General features: G+C 53.5%; 1 protein-coding gene across 2 annotated transcripts; it reads left to right on the top strand.

Moving 5' to 3' along the window:
- The first annotated feature begins 867 nt into the window (after positions 1 to 867).
- On the top strand, positions 868 to 18,054 carry HOXD4 (homeobox D4). Of its 2 annotated transcripts, XM_036421287.2 has the most exons (5): positions 868 to 1,216; positions 11,546 to 11,574; positions 13,762 to 13,864; positions 14,492 to 15,989; positions 16,554 to 18,054. In XM_036421287.2, the coding sequence occupies exons 4-5, from the start codon at positions 15,554 to 15,556 to the stop codon at positions 16,889 to 16,891; spliced, it is 774 nt and encodes a 257-aa protein (XP_036277180.1). In that variant the 5' UTR covers positions 868 to 1,216; positions 11,546 to 11,574; positions 13,762 to 13,864; positions 14,492 to 15,553; the 3' UTR covers positions 16,892 to 18,054. The 2 variants fall into 2 exon arrangements, with proteins under 2 accessions (XP_036277180.1, XP_045431651.1); XM_045575695.1 differs by lacking the exons at positions 868 to 1,216; positions 11,546 to 11,574; positions 13,762 to 13,864 and having other exon boundaries at positions 13,889 to 15,989.
- Positions 18,055 to 18,534: the final 480 nt, after the last annotated feature.

Genomic DNA, 18,534 nt, shown 5'->3' with positions numbered 1-18,534 from the left:
GGAGAGTGCGATTTCTTGGCCTTCAGATTTTCTGCGCAGGATCGCTGGCGCTGGCTGGCCAGGAGGTGAGGGGGCAAACCCCGAAAGTGCTTGGCTGCCTTCGGTGCGGGCCTTTTGTGAGGGGAGGGGAAGAAAAGCTGAGTGCACCCCCCCCCCAGGGGAAGAGGAGCTTTGGAGGGAGGTGATCACTGCCGGGATGACCAAGTGTCTTGGCTGTCTGTACCCCGCCCTCCTTCCTCCTCTGACACAGCGCCAAATTGGGCAGATTGTTTAGAGGCAAAACCAAAACGAAAAATATATTTCCTAGAAAAGGTGAGAGAGTCAGGAAGCATGGAGGCAAAAGAGCAGAGGAAATGGACAGAGAGGAAGAAATGCAGACAAGGAAGGGAGGAAGGAAGACCGGAGAGAGAAGGGAGGCAGGGAAGGATGGAATGAAGGAGAGGGGGTGAGAGAAGGTGGGGGAGGAAGAGAGAAGGTGGGGGAGGAAGAGAGAAGGTGGGGGGAGGAAGAGAGAAGGTGGGGGAGGAAGAGAGAAAGTAGAGGGGCGGAAGAGAGAAAGGGAAGGGGAGGAAGAGAGAGAGGAGAGAGAGAGAAGGGAGAAGAGAAAAAGAGAGGGGAAAAAACATGGCGCTTGCGAGCTGTACGTGCAAAATCCGCAAGGAATTGCAGTAAATTCCTTTTTGTTTGAAGAAAATTTACAACTTGGTAATAGACCTTTTTATGACCTATTTGCGGTCGTCATTGGCTGCGGCTGGTCATGTGCAGGCGCCGCTCGCCTTCACGGCCTTTTTCCTGATTTCCCAGGCGAATTTCCCCCCTGCATTCTGCCTTCCCGAGCCTCACCCCCTCTTTCCGTAACCTTTGTCTCCGCAGAGGTGGGCTCCAGTCGCGGCTGCGGGAGTGCGGGCTCCGCGGGCCTGGGCTCCCACCCGCCGCCGCCGCCGCGGCCTCCGGAGCCGGGGGGAGCCGGCTGCTCGCGGGGAGCCCGCGGGGGGAGAGCCCGGAAGGAGCCCCGGGCGCCGAAACGCCCGCCGCCGGCGCCGGCACCGCCCGCCCCGAGCCCCGGGTCGGCTCCGGGGGCCGCAGTGCCGCCGATCCGACCGGCTTCTTCTCCAACCCGCAGATCCATGCGGCCCCGAGAGCGCGGAGCCCGGCAGCGCCGGATGGATTACAGCAGCCGCCCCGGCCGCCCCCCGCCCCAGCCCGCAGCCTCCGGGTAAGAGTCTCCGCTCCCGGCGCCCGAGCTCTGCCCCGAGGAGGAAGCTGGAGGCGCCTGGGGCAGCTCGGTGAGCCCGGCCCGGCCTCCTGCGCCGCCCCAGGACCTGGGGGAGGCGGTCTGCGCCCCCTGATCCCACATCACTGGCCTCCGAGCCGCCGCGGGGGTCCCGCTGAGCTCGGAAGTGGAGGGGAAGCCCCATTTCCTCGGGAGAGGTGGAGGGTGGCAGACTGGATCCCAGTGCCTGGATCCAGAGCTCCCAGTCCCCACCCGGGGGAGAGGGTGCAGACGGTTCCTGGACGGCTTTGCTGGGGGCCCCAAAGCACCGTGTAGGATACCGTTCTGCGGTTTGTCTGGGATCAGAGGTACCTGGGAGGCAAACAGGTGTTTTTTTGAGGTTTGGGGCTTAGGGTGGGGGGATGGGGGTGGGGAGTGGGGTGCCTTCTGTGTAGGATGTGCTTGGTTTGTTGTTCATCTAGGTTTTTGGTAGGCGATGCTGACGGATTTCTGCGTGTGTGGTTTATATTGGGCCTTGTGTATGAGATGGAGTTTTAAATATTTTAAACTGCGGTTCTTAGTGAACTCTTGTAACAACTCAAGAAAGGTTCTTCCCACAGCTCATAATTTGAAAGGTGAATTTGGATTCTTTTATGTCACAAAATGGATGCATTTGGGGGCGGTCGCAGTATCAGGAAATCTGGTGCAGGGCTCGGGTAGAAAACCCATCAGACATGTCAGAAATGCGAAGCATGTGTATGTTCAAACATCGCGTGTGTTTCTTATTTGCCAGGGTAGGAAAGGGTACATATTTTGCTCTCTGGATGTACTGTCGTTGTGGTGGTGTTTTGGGGTGGGGGTTGGGGGGTTTGCCTAGAAATCAATATTCTATAGCAACATTTCCCCTCTTCAAAATTATTAAACCGAAACATTATGAGTCCAAAGAAAATCCTTGCAGGAAAAAAAAAAAAGAATGCTATTTTCTCCCACCAATTTCGAACGGTACCTGAGAATGTAGTTCTCAAATCCCATCGCCTCTTTACCCACGGGCACCTTGTGAAATACTGAAACCTTTGCACAATCTGCCGCATTGCGCATGGCGCAGACCCGCGCATGGCGGCGTGGGAGTGCGATCTTTTCTCTTCAAAGTACCCAGAGACAAAATCTGACCTAGTGTTTCCCCAGATATTCCGGTGTGACCGTGTTGGCCGTAAAAGCATTTCTAAAAATAAATGTGCATCTTTGTAGAAAGGTTATTTTTAGTAATTAACCGTGGGATCACACTGGTTTCAAAATGGAGGGCCACGATGTGTGGCCAGTGGACGGTCTGCCGCATTGTCATGGATCAGTCACTATGAACACTCACAAATAAGAAACTCCGGGTGATTTTAAAAATTTGCAACATCCGTGTTTTGCAACTACTGATTTCTCTACCGTGGTGCAATGGCTGTTGAGATGAACCTTTCATATCGGTAAAACGCATGGCATATTGGAAACCAGGGCCCAGCTCAGGGCTCGTAGGCCCTCCCGCGATGCTGAGCGGGTGGGGAGGAGCTGGTCCAGGGCGCCCAGGCCCTGGTGTTCAGGGCCGCAGTCGCTTTTCTTTGGGTTTGGTGGCTGAGCGAGCCCAAGTGACTGGGAACCTGGGCGGGCTGCAGGTCCAATCATGCAGCAGAGGGGGACGTCCTGGGCAGTTAGGCATGGAGGACTGGAGGGCTCTTTGTAAGCCCAGGTACGTTAAGAATTTAAGGAACTACACGGCCGATTGAGTCCAAGGGAATAAATAATCACAAATCCCATTCAAGCTCAGGCCACTTAGTCCACGAGGAGAGTAGTTAACTCTCTTGCCACTGCCAGAAATCCCTCCATTGTCCCTGTTAACGCAATAATAAAAAAAATTAAACGAAAGAAAAAGCACTTGGACTCTCAGAGCTCACAAGCTGGGGGAGTGGAACTCCCAGGGTCCTGGGCCCGACTCTCTATCTCTATCGCTTCCACGTGCCGGAGCCCGGGGCACCAGGGCACGCCTGGGCCTGGGGCGGGCTGCGAGCTGGGCTTGTGCCCTCCTGCAGGACCGGGAAAAGCGGCAAAGCTCGCTATGGTTGCGATTACAAATGCGGCCAAGCACCGAGGCTGAAAACCAAACGTGTTTCCTGTCAGAGGCTCTCCCCAGTAAATATATTTGGCCAGAATTTTGTTTTCTGGGCTCGAGAAGCTGGGGGGAAATGGGAACAAAGACAGTATTTCACTCCAGGCTGGCAGGCAGCTGTTGGAGGTATTTACGGCCTTGCCGCAGTGTGGCCGCGGGGCAGGGCACCCGGGGGCACCGGAAGCTGGGGAGAAGCCACCAAAAACTCGGAATTCCGATTTAAGTCCAATTTAGGGCCACTTTTCCGGAATTGGTGTGAATAGATACCCTCTTTCTAGGAACTTTCTGGTCCCTTAGGCTTGATGGTTGTACACAAGGGAGGAGAAGTTGTGCTCTCTGAACGGAGGGTGGTTCTCCCCCCACCCCCGCGCCTTGATGGACACCAGGAGATGCCCCTGCACTAGATGTGACATTGCTGGTCCTCGTGACACCACCTTGAAGGTGATCCTTGGCCACACGGCCATTGTGCTGGGTGGGCAGAGCAGGACTTGCAAACCAGGAAGCACGGCTGGCACTTTTCATACAGGTTTTCCTGGAAAAGGAAAAGCATGTTTCCTGCCTGATGGAGGGAGGCTAAGCGCCCCCGCAGTTGGCGCAGAAGCAGTGCACAGTACTGCACACCCGCACGCCCGCACAGCGCCCAGGAGCCGCCACGCACGCTCCCCCACCGCCTGGCGCATGTGCACTGTAATAGCCCGGCCTCGGCGTCCAACCAGCCCAGCACAGATGGGGGGAGGGGATGAGTGGACTCCGAACAGGAAAGTAGAACCGGATCTCTCCACTCCTCCCTCCCTCCCTCCCTCAGGACTCGCTACTCTTCTTTGCTTTATCCCAGCCTTCCGTCTAAATATAGCTGGACATATTGCCCTTGACTTCGGTATTTTCAAACGTCTTGACTCACCACCCACCCCAGTTGAAATCTGTGCTTAGGAGCAGTCTGCAAATAAGAGCTGGTGGCCAAACGGAAACCAAATCTTCTCCCAAGGTGTTAAAATAAACACACACACACACACACACACACACACACACACACCTTAAAAGAGGGTTTTATAAATCAGGGAAGTGTATAGATTTTTTTCCCCCCAACCTGATGCTTCTGCTTTGGGGAAAAAAAAAAAAAAAAAAAACCTTTCCTTTTGGCGCCTGTTCAAACCACCGAACTTCAGGCCAATCCCTCAGCCTGACCGTCCCCGGATCTTGTTACGCCGCCAGCGCTACACATTCGAGGGCTCTGCGGGGGGCCAACGGCTCGGCAGAAATCGGTCAAATAGGTAAATTAAATAACACGGGGAAACTGGAGGATTTTCGGCCTGGGCTCGCCTAATGAATGGGGGCGCATGCTCGGGGCGTTGTCAGTGCTGGAGAGGGTGCGGCAGGAGGCAGTCTCAGAGCCTCTGGAACCCCGTTGGCGGCCGCGGGAGACACCGCAGAGGGAGCTCCCCGCGCGGGGGCACCTCCCGCACTCGGAGAAGCTGCGGCCTGGAGCATCCGGCCGCGCAGCGCCCTGGCGCAGTCGTCGGCGCCGTGTCCAGCAGGAGGCGCTGTAGGACAAGCGTCTCGCGGCTGCGGCGGCGCCGGAGTGGCCCCGGCGGGAGCGGGCCGGGAAGGTGGGGGAGGGAAGACACGTGATCCCGCGCCTCCCGGTGCCGGCTCTCCACCTGGGCTCTCAGGGTGCTTTCTCCCTCCGAGGCGGGTCGGGGACGCTGCACCCGCTCCCAGGGAGAGGCTCCTCGGAGCCGGCAAGCTGAGATTGCCTCTAGGCCCGGGCGCCTGAAGGCCGGTTCCGGGGTGGCAGGCAATCTTGGCCTTCCTGGAGGGGGCGTGATTTTCACGCGCTTGGCTCCTGAGAGCAGGAATGATACTTGGGCTCCGTGGTTGGGCAAGCCACGCCCAATCCATGGGGTCCCAAGGAGCTGGCTGGGCTCCTGTGCTTTACACTTTCCCCTTCCACCATCCCTGGTACCCAGAATGGGCAGCCTTGAAAAGCACAGCGCTGTGCCTCCTGCAAGCCTTGCCCTGGCTCACCTAGTCCTAGAGCAAGGCCTGTGTCTTGGGGTTGCCCGGGGTCTCCCTTTGAGAGTCAGGGCAAAATTTACTGACTTTTTGTCTTGAGAATTATGCAGATACCTATCTCTACCCTTTGCTACACCACCCACAGGCCCTTCTTTCATCATTGCTCCCATTTCAGGCCTTTGGCGGGTTCCACAAGGCATGGCACCAGGGGCAGCTCCCAACTTTAAAAACGGGCTCTCATCCAACTCCATTGTCTCCTGGCAATGCAGTTTTCATCCCCCCCTCACCCCCCCCCCGCCCCCTTTTCCCGTGTTAGGGCCATGTTCTTAATGAAGGCCTGCATTCAAACCTTGTTAATAACACAAGTCCCTGGGTCTCACACCAGATTTCTTATTAAATCATATTATCTGGGGCCTGCGTTTTGTAAACACTCTTCCCCCAGGGCAATTAAGATGCACTTAATGTCTGAGAGCTACTTGATCAAGGGTTCTCCTGCTTCTTTTATGATTATTATGTCTCCAGGGGTCAAATTCCCTTTACCTCTCAGGTATCCCCATAGTTCTTGTTGCTCACTCCCTAATTGGGTTTTCTAATGTCACTATCCCATAGGTTGAATAATTGCTCACTTTTAGGGAAAGGGACATTGATCCTTTGCTAACCTGGAGATTTCAAAGAAGTGAGTATGTTCAGACTACCATGCTTCAGATCTTTACCGCTTGCCTGCTGTGTGGCTTTAGGGAAATAGGACCTATTTCCTCATTTGAAAAGTAGGAATAATGACCGAACCTTCCAGTGTTACAAAGATTTTTACTTACATGTCACTACTATGGTTAAACACTATTCCAACTGCTTTGTATATATGAACTCACTGGTTAAGTACTTAAAACAGTGATTTAGCACATAACAAGCATTCAATATGTGTTCCTTATCATCACTTTCTCTTTTCTGCTAAGCAATCCCGGCCTAGACTTATAGAGCTGAAAGAGACTTGATTCACTCACCAATCCTTGAATCATACAGAGGAGACGACAGGCCTAGGCTTGATCACAGGAAGTGGTAGACCCAGGAGCACATAGTTCTGGGACTCTTCCTTTCCCAAGTTCAGGCCCTGCTCTCTCCGGTCTCAGTGTCTAGCACCTGTCTGGGCCACACTGAGGAAGAAAGTACCCCTCGTTCCTCAGTGGGGAGATGCCAGATAGGGGGAAGCCTCAAAACCACATAGACACATCTTCAACTCCGACAGAGGGCTTCAGGCCTCTCCAGAGAGCAGGTCCCACTCTCCAGCTCCTGAAGTCACTCTTTTCTGCCACCACCTATCAGTCACACCTCTTTTGCAGCCTTAGGGCAAATAGTCTCTTTCCAGTCTCTTATAAGCTTGGGTAGGGTGAAAAAGCCAAAGGCCAGTGGGCAACAGCAGGGGAGGCCAGGAGTATCTTGCTCCTCCTTAATCTGCTTGTGTTCCAAGACCTGGGCTCCAGGACTATAGCTGACCCATAGCTCCCAACTTGGGCCATAGGGTGCCCAGGTAAGTCTTTGAGAGGCCTTATCCTCAAAAATCTCCAGCCCTTCCACATTTTTGAGATTCCTTCTATCTTTTAAAAACAGTTATGTAAGTGCTTCCTCAGGCTACAACACACACACAACACACACACACACACACACACACATACACACACACACTGCATTCAGGTTCCTGCCTTAGCCCTGGCTTCCATGACTTTTCCTGTGAGGGCCTCCCCAATCCTTGGCTACAATGCTTCTCTTGGTTTAACCAGGAGTCCACCTGGGTCATATTTTTTTCTCAAAACACACACACTCTCCTGTTATCAACCATGTCAGGTGGAGTTTCATCCATGGCACAGGGCAGCACTTTAGCCCTCCAGCCATCCTAACTCCTGTGCCATATAACCTCCATTTTTGGTTCTCAAAGGACTTAGATGGCCAACCCAGGCCCTGCCCTTCTTGGGACCACTGGAGCCTTCTTCAGCCTCTGACCCCACTGTCAGGTATCCTGCCCCGAGGCCCATTCTTTTGGATCTCATCTCTCACTATTGAAGTTTTCTTCTGCAGTCACCTTTCTTCCCAGAGAACACCACGGCAAAGCTCCAATGCATCGACCCCATTGTAGGGGGTAAGAATAGGGTGGCAATAGCACATTCCTCTTTCAGTGATAGAGCACAGTGCCAAGAATATGGAATCATATTTCTCTCCTGCTTGGGACTCCCCAATCAGCCCTTCTTTGGCTCCACCCCCCACATGTGTCCCTAAGGGCCAGGCCTTTCTCCTTCTGTCCCTGGCCCAGAGAGTTCATCCAAAGCCTCAACCCATCCGTATCCTGCTTGTATGGATATTTAGTTTAAGGGGAGACCTTAATATCACATCTGGGTAAGAAACCTATTAAAAGTCAAGATCAGAATACTCTTTCCTGGGGCCACGTAGGAGGGGCCCTTAGGGTGGGCAGAAGGCAGACCGAATTATATTTGAAGTGTAGCTGGTGCATCTTCCTTCCTGGGAGCTGTTCTGGCTTCTAGGTTGGGACCTTATGGGAGTTCTCTGGGAGGAATTCAGAATTGGATCTTTCCAGCCCAATGGGGAAGGACAGAGTCTACAGTCTCACTTGGCCCAGAAACAAATTCCTTACAGGTTTTTACACAAACTTCAACTTTTCCTCCCCTACTTTCTCTTTCATCATCACTAGCGCCACCATTGAAAGTCCTTGGGCAAATGCCAACAAATTAGCCCAAGCTAGTCTGCTGTCCCCTCCCGGTGCTCAAAGTTCTTACTAGGTGGAGCTTGCTCTTCCTCATCCCCACACTCTCATTCATTTGCAGAAGCCCAGGACATTGGGGGCTGGGGGAGGGGAGGGCAAAGGAATATTGTAGAAAGGTGGACACTTTCTCCTTAATCATGTTTTCTGGCTCTTCTAAGATTAGAAAAGTAATAGAAGGTGTCTGCTCCACGGTCTTCCTCTCTCCCCTCCCCCTATGCATAGCTAGTTACTTTCCTGTTGTTATCTGAATGTACAGAGCAGGCTGTTTATTTATTCATTTTCTGTATGCCACAGTGAAGATTGCAAGCAAGTCCCAATCACCATCTTTCACCATCATACATTAAAAAATATAAAATCTATTAAACTGCAACTAGCCAGGCATTGTTTCAAACACCACCTCCCACCCCTATAAAAAGTTCACCACAATTGCCTAGAAAGTCATACATCCTTTGACTAATTCTGTTTTACTGACTTAATTAAAAATAAAGACGCTTTCCTGTCCCTTCCAACTTTGATTGCATTTACAGTAGTTTAACAGGGAGGGACTAAGTATGAAGCTGCTCACTTAGTCCTAACAGAATCAGAAACCAATTTTAAAAAGGTTGATCTTTACTCGTTTTAAAAACAGGTACCACCAAATGTGAAAGAGAAGATCCTCCTCAGTAATTAATGGTGGGGGGAGGAGAAGTGGGTGCTATACAGTCTAGGGCTAGGCTAACAGCCCCACCCCTTGCTTTCTAGCTAATGAAAGTCAAATCAGGAAATGGGTTTTGAAATGCATGGAGAATGGGTGGAAATTAGAATGCAAAGTGATCTTTGCAGAAAGGGGTCTCTTTTATGCGCTTGATGGGACTTGCTGATGAGAACTTTTGCAACTGAGTTTGACTAAGAAATTATATACGTGTATGTGCTCTACAAATTTACACAGAACATCCATCCTTTTCATCAGAGTTGGAAAAATCGCACATGTTCTTACCCTGTTTGGGGGCACTCTGGCAGGCTGTGGGAGGATGCTGGGGATCAGTTCTTCGTATTTACTGCTGGTGGTGGGAGCTGGGGGCACCTTTCCCACCCCCTCCCGCACCTCCCCCAAGCATAGAATGTCACACTCTCCAGTAGAGCAGCCCTCTGGCCCAAGCTCCTTTCCTGGGCTTTCTCAGCAGGAAGGCATGCTCCCCCAGCTCTCTTAGGCTCTCTCCCTGGTGGGAGTGGCAGTTCAGGAGTTGGGGGGAGATGACCCATCCAGGTTTGGGCCCCGGACTGAGCCCTGTGATTGGGGCACTGGGGGAGTGGGGACATCTGACTTCCTGGGCTTGGGTCCCTTCAGAGCCTCATTTGCTTCCTCACACCCTCTCCCCTTCACACCAGGGCTGTTTTATTGTTTTATAACCTTCTTTAGAGCTTCAGTTGCCAAAGATTCCGACGGAGCTATTCTCTACTTTCGCACTTTACCAAACCCCCCAAGTCTTGCTGTTTTAAGCAGTTTGGTCACTTGCAAAGGCTTTCCTCTCAGATCTAAGCAAATTATAGAAACTTCTAGGCATGTGGCTACCTCAGACTTCGCTGAACCCCTCCACAACAATGCAGAGCCAAGTGTTAACTCCAACTGCCGCTCACCCCCAAGCCCACCCAACTTCTCCAAAACACCCTTTTTTTTTTTTACTATTGAAGCTTGAACAAAAAATCTCAAATAATTTCTGGTATAAGCAAGTTAAAAAGTGGCCTCTGACTTTTCTCTTTATTTATTTACCATATCTAGAGCTAGAAAGTGATTGAAATAAAGGAGTTGAAGGTACTCACAGCGAATGCAGCCAAGAATCATAAGACATGCCCACCAACCAGCCTTTTCCAAATAGCACTATCTCCCAACTTAAAGGGACTTCTCTGAAAAGATGCCATTTGAAAAGCCTGGGGCATGGCTATGAATCTGACCCCCCCTGCCTTCTGGATATTTGGGACTATTTAAATGTGAGGGAACAGTTGCAGTGAACCTTTATTTAGTGAATAAAAGTTTAAAGCCAAAGGTTATTTATGGTTCTACAGAGATGGGACCTGAATGGCTATTTACGAGCACGTGATTCCAATAAACTTTGTTTTATGGCTCGAGAGTTGACAAGCCAAAATATAATTCCCACCATAAATTAGGTTAAGAGCATACAAGTGCAGATGCTTGGTTCCTGGAGCAGCGATAGGAAAGTGAGAGGCTCCAGCTAGCGCCGGGCACAGGAGGCCGTTCCACTCTCAGCTCCCCTGCCCTCTAGGAGAGAGAACCAGTAAGTCATTTGCTACTTTTTTCCAGAACAGCTCCAGGGGTGGGGGTTTCTCTGCCTCTCTTTTCCACCTGGGGTGGGAAGAAGTCCCATTAAAGTGGTTTCTCATTTTAGCCTAAACCTAAAGTAACAAATAGAAGGGCAATCCCTGTTTTCTCCCCTCCCTCTGGACACAGAAAGTTGGGAATTGAGCGTTCCCACCTTCCCAAGAGGGTCTTGCTGCCTCTCTCTTCTCTACCTGGAGCATTTGTTTTAGAAGTGGAATAAGACAGTGATAGTCTAGGTGGGAAGGATGAGGATGGGGATGGCTTTGACGCTTGGGTTTCTCAGAGAAGATTACCAGCCTAGAATAGGACTACTGGAAACGGAAAGCTGGACCCCAGTCCCTGTGAGGACCACTGCTTTGTAAGATTGCTTTGTGGTTTCTCCAGCAGCAATGCTGACAAAACGATGCCACATCCACAGGGCTGGATAACAATCTGAAGGATTGCCATTTACTTTGTAACCCATTGATTTTCCTCCTCCTGGGTGGGGGTCTTCATCTCCCTTGGAAATTGCTCTTTGTTTTGAATTGGAGCGTAAGTGGGAAGGCAAGTTCCAGTATTGCCTGGTCCTTTGGGAAGGGGAAGACAGGTTTGGGGGCTACTAGTTTGGGAGTTTGAGAACCAGTCTGAAACTGGAAAGGGGGGCTGAATTGCTCTCAGCACCAGATAGACTGGAGGCTGGGGACGGAGGCAGCGGCTGCCCCCTCCCCAGTGGACCTGCGCCCACCCAGCCTATTCTGCATCAGGAAACACACAAAGGCCCATTTCTCCTCGCTTCCCGTGTTCCCACCGGGGAAACCCTGTCACCAGCAGCCTGGGTCAGGCCAGACAACCAGTGTGGCTTTGCCCAAGGGTGCATGGAGGGGGAGGTGATGGGGGCCACACTCTCGTCCTCCGTGGATCTGCCCTTGAGGACCGCGGTCTCCCCTCCGCGGAGAACTTGGCGCTGTTCCCGGGGGCGGGCACCCGCAGCGGGAAGGTCTGGGTATCGGTGGGGTGTCGGGGCCTTGTCATTTCCCTGTGTATCATCTATGCCTGCTTTATTATCCTGTGGCATTTAAGTGACCCCCGTTTTCACTGCAACAGGTTCGGGACCAGGGGAGACCGGCGGCGCTGTAAGTACCTTCCCGTTTTCTCCGAACCCGCAGGGCGGTGTTGCTGGCTGGGGAGGTGGTGGGCGAGGGCCGCGGCGGGGAGTGGGCGGGTGGAGGGCCGGCCCTGCCTCCCCTGCCTGCCCAGGGGAGGGGAGCTCGCTTTGGAGGTGGAGGCTCTCCGTGGAGCTCCCGGGGAAAGATTTCTGGGGCCTAGCTCCCCGTTACCTAACCAAGGGAACGTGCCACGCGGGCTTTCCCCGCATCTTCCTGGGCCTCCCTGGACCTCCCGGCCTTCCTCCCCGGCGGCCCAGCCCGCACAGGTGCAGCCCGGCCGGCCGGAGGGCGCCTCTGCTCTGTTGGGAGCTTGCAGCTCATTAGCAGCCGCCCTATTAAGTTGCCGCTCATCGCCTTCTGCTAGAACCAACCTGCCAAGCACCAAGGCAACGCGCTCTGCCTCCGCAGCCCAGCCCAACTTAACCTGGTCCCACCAGGGCCACCCTTCTCTCTCTCTCTCTTTTTTTTTTTATGAAATAAAAGAAAGAAAAAGAGAGGAAACAAACAAACAAACAAAACCCACTCTTCGGCTGTGTTGGGTGGGCAAGCTTCCTCCAGGTAGGGCTGCGGATTCTGAGTGTTAGATGCAAGTCCCTCCTCAGCTCTCCCCCGGCCCCAGCCTCAGCCGTTTGGGGTCCGGGCTGGGGTCACGGGCTGAGTAAGGAAGGAGGAATATGCCCTTCTCCTTCACCTCTCATTCTTCTGTAGCTGCAATTGGAAAATTTTTGCGCCAGAGCCGCTGGTGTTGCAGGAAAACAAGGGGGGAAGGTGATTGGGAGGGGTGAGGTGGGGGCATAGATTTTGGGGGTCCTGGGCTCAGAATTTGGATCTTTCTGAGTTGCATGTGCCACAGGAGAAAGGTACCTATCCGAGGAGGCCCTGGGAGTTTCAGGAAGGGTGCCTCATTAAGATCAAGGTAGTGGTTCCAGCATCAAGGTGGTGGTTCAAGAGTCAAGGGGAAAAGCGGCCCCCTCCCTCACTGCAAAACGGAGGTGGTTTATTTTAATGAGAGATGGAATATGTGAGGGCTATAGGAACCAGGCACCCTCCCTCTCTCCAGGGTCCCAGAAGCTGGGACTTGACTCTGGGCCAGGTTTCTTTGCCTCCAGGCTGGGCAGCTCAGTCAGCTCCCTGGGGGGGAGGGGGGCGGAGAGACATGCTAACTGGAGAAGGGGAGATTTCACCAGTACATAGTTTCTCTGTACAAACCACACTGGCTTGAGTGAAATGGCTCTGACTCCAGGCTGGAAAGACTGACATCCTCAGGACCCTCTTGTCTTGCCCCCTTTCTGCCCGTTGCCCTGGCTCTTGGGTGCTCATCTCTGCTGACGCCCCCCACCCCCTGCTTGAAAAACCCACATTTGGCACCCTGTAGCGAAACACAGCACAAAAACCCCGTAGATCAAAGCATTTGTATGAGCAGTTGTGCGGGAGGTGAATATTTAACGCTTTTGTTCATCAATAACTCATTGGCTTTGACCTGTCTGAACAAGTCGAGCAATAAGGTGAAATGCAGGTCACAGCGTCTAACAAATATGAAAATGTGTACCACTGTTTCCCCACCCGACCCAGCAGGCTCCCCCAATTTGCCTGGATAAAGCCTAGATCCAGTGTCCCCAAGATGGGGAGTGTGGGGGAGCATTTGGCATTAGGGGTTGTTGGGGGGAATCTCTCTGGGACGAGGGAAGTAGGCTGGGGCAGCCTCAGAGCTCTCCTTAGAATTAGCACCAGGAAATCCCTACAAAATCGCTAAAGCACTGGAACCAACGGATTGGGGTGGGGGGAGTGTGCAAAGTGCATTCTAGAAGCAGGCAACCAATTTTGCCAGGCTGGGGGGGGGGCGGCAGAGGGGAGTCCCCCTGCTCCGCCCCACCAGGCCAAAAACAAATTTTTGAAACGTGAGTGGAAAAACAAAACAATCAACATTTTAACGCCTCTGCCCTACAGTCAGGGACCCCAACGCCTCATGCAAGCCTGAGCATCCCTCTGCCCCTGAAATTCATCCGGGCCCTGGGCTGAAGCGCTGGGGCAGGCACGCAATCCGTGAACTTTTGTACCCTTGTGTGCTGCTGTCGGCAAAGCAAAAATAATGAAACTTTGTGATATGTTTGTAAATGATTTTGAATGACCCCTCACCCTGCCCTTCACCATTAGCTCACTGGCCCCGGCCCAGGGCAGCTTGGTGCCTGCGAGCAGCGCCTGCCTGGGGTCTGCAGCAACAGCAGCAGCAGGATGGAGGCCAGCCGGGCCCAGGAAGGTAAATGCGCGACTTCTGGAAGAACCAGCTTTGTCAGCCGACCTGGCTCAGAAAAATAATGGGTGGAGGATATTCCTCTCTTGCCTTTCTTCTGCCACTGAAGGCATTTGCTCCTTTCTGGAAAATACCACTTGATAAGGTGGGGGGTGTGTGTGTATTGGAATTGGAGAAAGAGGAATAATAATAAGACCACCATTTCTGGGATGAATATTTTTTCTTCCCTAGGAAAACTGTTCTGGCTCCCTGGCTGCTTGGGAGCCCGGCCCTAGGAAAAGGGCGGGGGACCCATTGCTGCAAATTGCCCCCAAGCCCTTCGGGGTACCTGAGCCGTCCTTGAAAATGCCAGCGGCTGTGTCGGCTGGTGGTGGCTCCGAAGAAGAGGCCAAGGCTAGCAGCGGTCTGGGCACCCGGTTTGGGTGGAACTTGGACGTAGTAACGTTGTCTATATATACCCTGTAGAACCGAATTTGTGTGGTGTCCACATAGTCACAGATTCGATTCTAGGGGAATATATGGTCGATGCAAAAACTTCACTTTTCTCCAAAAATAGCCTGAGTCAGAAGGAGAGGCCAGAAACAGTCGGGGCGGGTCAACCACCTCTTTCTCTCTCATCACGTTGGACCCCAGGATGATGAGAGGATTGACTGAGCCTGGTGACACAGAGCACCCTTTTCTTCACGAAGCACCTCGCCTATCTACAGAGGCTCCCTGGAAACCCCTAATTGGTTGCAGGAATTCGGAGCCGAAGGGCTAGGGTTTGGAGGACTGGGGAGTGCGGTGGGAGGCTAGGTAGCCCCAGCTCTGCCCCCAAGGAGCGTGAGGTTGGAAGGTGCCCACTGAGGGGCTCACTGGCCTTTGACTGCCCCGTGAGAAGGAGGTGAGCTGGAAAGCAGGAGTGCAGGGTCCTTTTGGGGTCCGTTTGGATGGCGGGGTACCCTCGCCATCTTCCTGGCACACCTCTTCGCTTCAGGGGGCCGAGGCAATGGGAACCTCCTGCCATACCTGCGAGGCCTGGCTTTGGCTAGAAATGCCCCAGCGTGGACACTCACAGAACGCTGGGCGGTTACTCATTGCCGAGATTGATGCAGGCCAGCCAGATCGTAGTAACTTTTGGGTGACCCTGACGAAGACAAAGCCGGGACTGAGCCTTTGTATGTATGGCAGAGTCCCCGTTCCGCGGCTAGGGGCTGGCGGGAGCTCTGCCTGCTGGGGTATTCTGCCCAACTCTGCCACCGCCGCCTCACCCACCTGCCTTCTGGTGCCTACACTCCCACAGATACCCGGATTCAGTCCACTTTGAGCTGTGCCCACTTTGGGGGGCTGTTTTCTGGCGGGTCGCTGAGTGGAGAGGGCACACTGGAGGTTAGCAAAGTCTGGGGCAGACAAAAGCTGGGATCACTTTGCGGGGGGGAGGGAATGAGGGTGCTGAGGGTTAGAAGCACATTCCCATCTCTTGAGGGCCCTCGGATGTGCCGCAGCGAGTCACTTGATTACACGTATGTTATTTAGTTAAATTTGCGAAAATTATGAGATGCTCACCAACCCGGTGATAAACTGGCTCCCTCGCCATTGGCTGGCCCGGTCACATGGCCGCCAACTTTATTCAGTTGACAGCAAGTAGGAGGGCCCTATGGCAGGAGAAAAAAAGACAACACGAGAAAAATTAGTATTTTCTACCTTCCGAAATTAATGGCCATGAGTTCGTATATGGTGAACTCCAAGTATGTGGACCCCAAGTTCCCTCCCTGCGAGGAGTATCTGCAGGGCGGCTACCTAGGCGAGCAGGGAGCCGACTACTACGGCGGCGGCGGCGGCGGCGCCCAGGGCTCTGACTTCCAGCCCCCGGGGCTCTACCCGCGGCCCGACTTCGGGGAGCAGACCTTCGGCGGCGGCGGCCCGGGGCCCGGCTCGGCGCTGCCCACGAGGGGTCCCGCGCAGGAGCCGGCGGGCCACTACGGCGCCCCGGGAGAGCCGTGCCCCGCGCCCCCCGCGCCCCCGCCCGCGCCCCTGCCCGGCGCCCGGGCCTGCAGCCAGCCGGGCGGCCCCAAGCAGCCGCCCCCGGGGACGGCGCTCAAGCAGCCGGCCGTGGTGTACCCCTGGATGAAGAAGGTGCACGTGAATTCTGGTAAGGCGCCGGCCCAGGGCCCAGCGACCTCGCAGCCCTCGCCCAGCCCAGCGGCCTGGGACCCGGGAGGCCTGGGAGGGGGTGCGGGTGGGGGTGGGGGTGGGGTGGGCGCGTGGGGCTTCAGTGGGCACCTCGGTGATTCTCTCCATACATTTTTAGAGCCGAGGGAGCAGGCCAGGGCCATGTGGTGGCTGGCTGCATGTCTGTGGGCCAAAAAGGGGGTGGAGATGAGTGTGGGGGGGAAGGATTCCATTTCCAGAACAGAAGCTCCAGGATGGAGAGGAATGGGGGCTTTCCAAAATGCTTGGGAATTCCGCAGCTTTCGGTGGGCCGGGGAGGTGGGAGCACAGTTGGGGATCCCCGCCTGCCAGCGTGGGGGAGTGGGTTGGTGTGAGGTGGTGGTAGGAGCGAGCCTGTGTGCTGGGAGAGAGGGCGGGAGGGAGGGAGGGCGAGCGGCTGGGAGCGCTGGGAGGGCCTGGGCGCGCCAGGAAGTGTGCGCGCTGGCCAGGGGCCTAACTGGTGGCCGGGCGCTGACCTGACCGTGCTGCCTGTTTTGTCTCCCAGTGAACCCCAACTACACGGGCGGGGAGCCCAAGCGGTCCCGGACGGCCTACACCCGGCAGCAAGTCCTAGAACTGGAAAAGGAATTCCATTTTAACAGGTATCTGACGCGGCGCCGTCGGATCGAAATCGCTCACACCTTGTGTCTGTCCGAGCGCCAGATCAAGATCTGGTTCCAGAACCGGAGGATGAAGTGGAAAAAGGACCACAAGCTGCCCAACACCAAAGGCAGGTCCTCATCCTCCTCCTCGTCCTCCTGCTCCTCCTCCTCCTCGGCTGCCCCAGCCCAGCATTTGCAGCCGCTGCCCAAGGACCACCACACGGACCTGACGGCCTTATAGAAGCAGGGACCCTGGGCCCATCCTTGCCTGCGCTCCCGGCTGAGCCGAAGCCGCGGGGGCAGGCCCGGCCTGCTGCCACCTCGCTGGGCTCTAAGGTACTGTAGGGTGGACCTGGGACGTGCAGGCCGTCCTTGGACTAGGTTAGCATCCTGCCCGAGGGCAGCCCCCTACCCGGAGCGGGTGTGGGGGTGGGAGGAGGATGGGATTCTCTCTCTCTCTCTCTCTAAGTATATTATCATATGGCAGGAGCTACTGAGAACAGTAAAACCTTGGCCAGTCATTAAACTCATGAAAATCTCCGCTGTTGGATTTTGAATTTACAAATGAAGGTTGAATGCTTTACCCCAGTGTGAATTTGAACATCCTCCCCCACCCCCACCTCTCCAGGGATCGCTGTGGTTTATAATGTGGGGGAGTTGAGGCAGCAGGTTAGCCACCCCTGTGCGAGGTGCTTTCAGTGGAAGCAGGAGAGCTGTGCCAGGATTTCTGAACTTTCTAGGTTGTCTATATAATTTCCAGGGTGAAATTATATATATATATATCGTTCCCACTGGCCCATGCCCAAAGAAATGAGTCTAAGAAGGAAGTGGAAACGGGTTATTTTGTGTTTAGATGATATTTGCTTAAATATTTATTTGTTGGGGAATGGGGTGCAGAAATAACTGACATCTTAATGCCAAAAGCCTTAAGATGGTGAAAGGGGCCAAATTTCAGGGGACGGAATCAGAGACGTGGACTTACTTCAGGCTGTAACTGGCATTCTGAACCCCACCCCCTCCCCATTCCCCGGAAATGTGTGGAGGGGCCCTTAACCCTTCTAGAGGGAAGCAAAGAGTCCACTCTGAGTTGCATTCTTGAAAATATATCTCCACATGTGCTTTTTTTCCCCCCAGCACTGTGCTACAACCAGTATTAAAGGTTGTTAAAGGAAAGGGGGGAAAAGAAAGAAACAAATGGTCCAACATTTTCCTTCTGGGGAAAGAAAACAAAACCTCTGTTCTGGGTCATTTGATAATGACCGAATTTTCTGTTCCAACTGGATTCCAAATGCCCAAACAGCCCACAGAGCAGTATTTTATAGGAACTGGTGTATGGCCTATTTGGGAGAAGGAGGTGTGCAGTGGGAAGAAAGTGGGAAGTAGAGGAAGTCTTAATTTAAAAAGGAAAAGAAAAAAAACCCCAACTTAATTGAATCTGGAAATCCACGAAAGTTGGTCTTGGGTTTTTTTCCCCCCTGAAGTTTTTATTTTTAAAACAAACCTTAAGGAGGTGTTTTCTCAATCCATTAGTTAGGGGCAGAAATGGTAAAAGTACAAAAGTTTTCAGGCCCTCTTCCTTGTTTTGAGAACAGTGGTTTAAAACAATCGCTCTCAAACAACAGGAGAGAGATTTTTAAGTCATTTTCCCTTGCCTGGGAAGGGTTCAAAGCTCATTTTTCTAAAATGTTGACCCTTAGGGATAAGGGGGAAAGAGTCAAAGGTAATGGCCAGAGTCTATAGACTCAAATGAAACAAGGCTTGGAAAGTTTAAACCCCAAAGCCTCAGGCACCAAAAAGAAGCCCCAGGTTGTAGCTATCAAAAAGTGACAAAAAGCGGGGAGGGATAAAGGGCGAGCTTGAAAGAGAGACTCAGAATTGGAGTTA

This window comes from Pipistrellus kuhlii, unplaced genomic scaffold (genome assembly GCF_014108245.1).
Source record: "Pipistrellus kuhlii isolate mPipKuh1 unplaced genomic scaffold, mPipKuh1.p scaffold_m20_p_7, whole genome shotgun sequence".
In the NCBI taxonomy this organism is placed as follows: Eukaryota; Metazoa; Chordata; class Mammalia; order Chiroptera; family Vespertilionidae; genus Pipistrellus; species Pipistrellus kuhlii.
Note: the sequence above shows the minus strand (reverse complement) of the source record. Positions and strands in the feature narration are given on the sequence as shown.

Coding starts and splice junctions, on each gene's coding strand:
- HOXD4 (XM_036421287.2), top strand. CDS start 15,554: ATGGCCATGAGTTCGTATATGGTGAACTCCAAGTATGTGGACCCCAAG. Junction 15,990..16,553: donor GAAGGTGCACGTGAATTCTG/GTAAGGCGCCGG, acceptor TTTGTCTCCCAG/TGAACCCCAACTACACGGGC.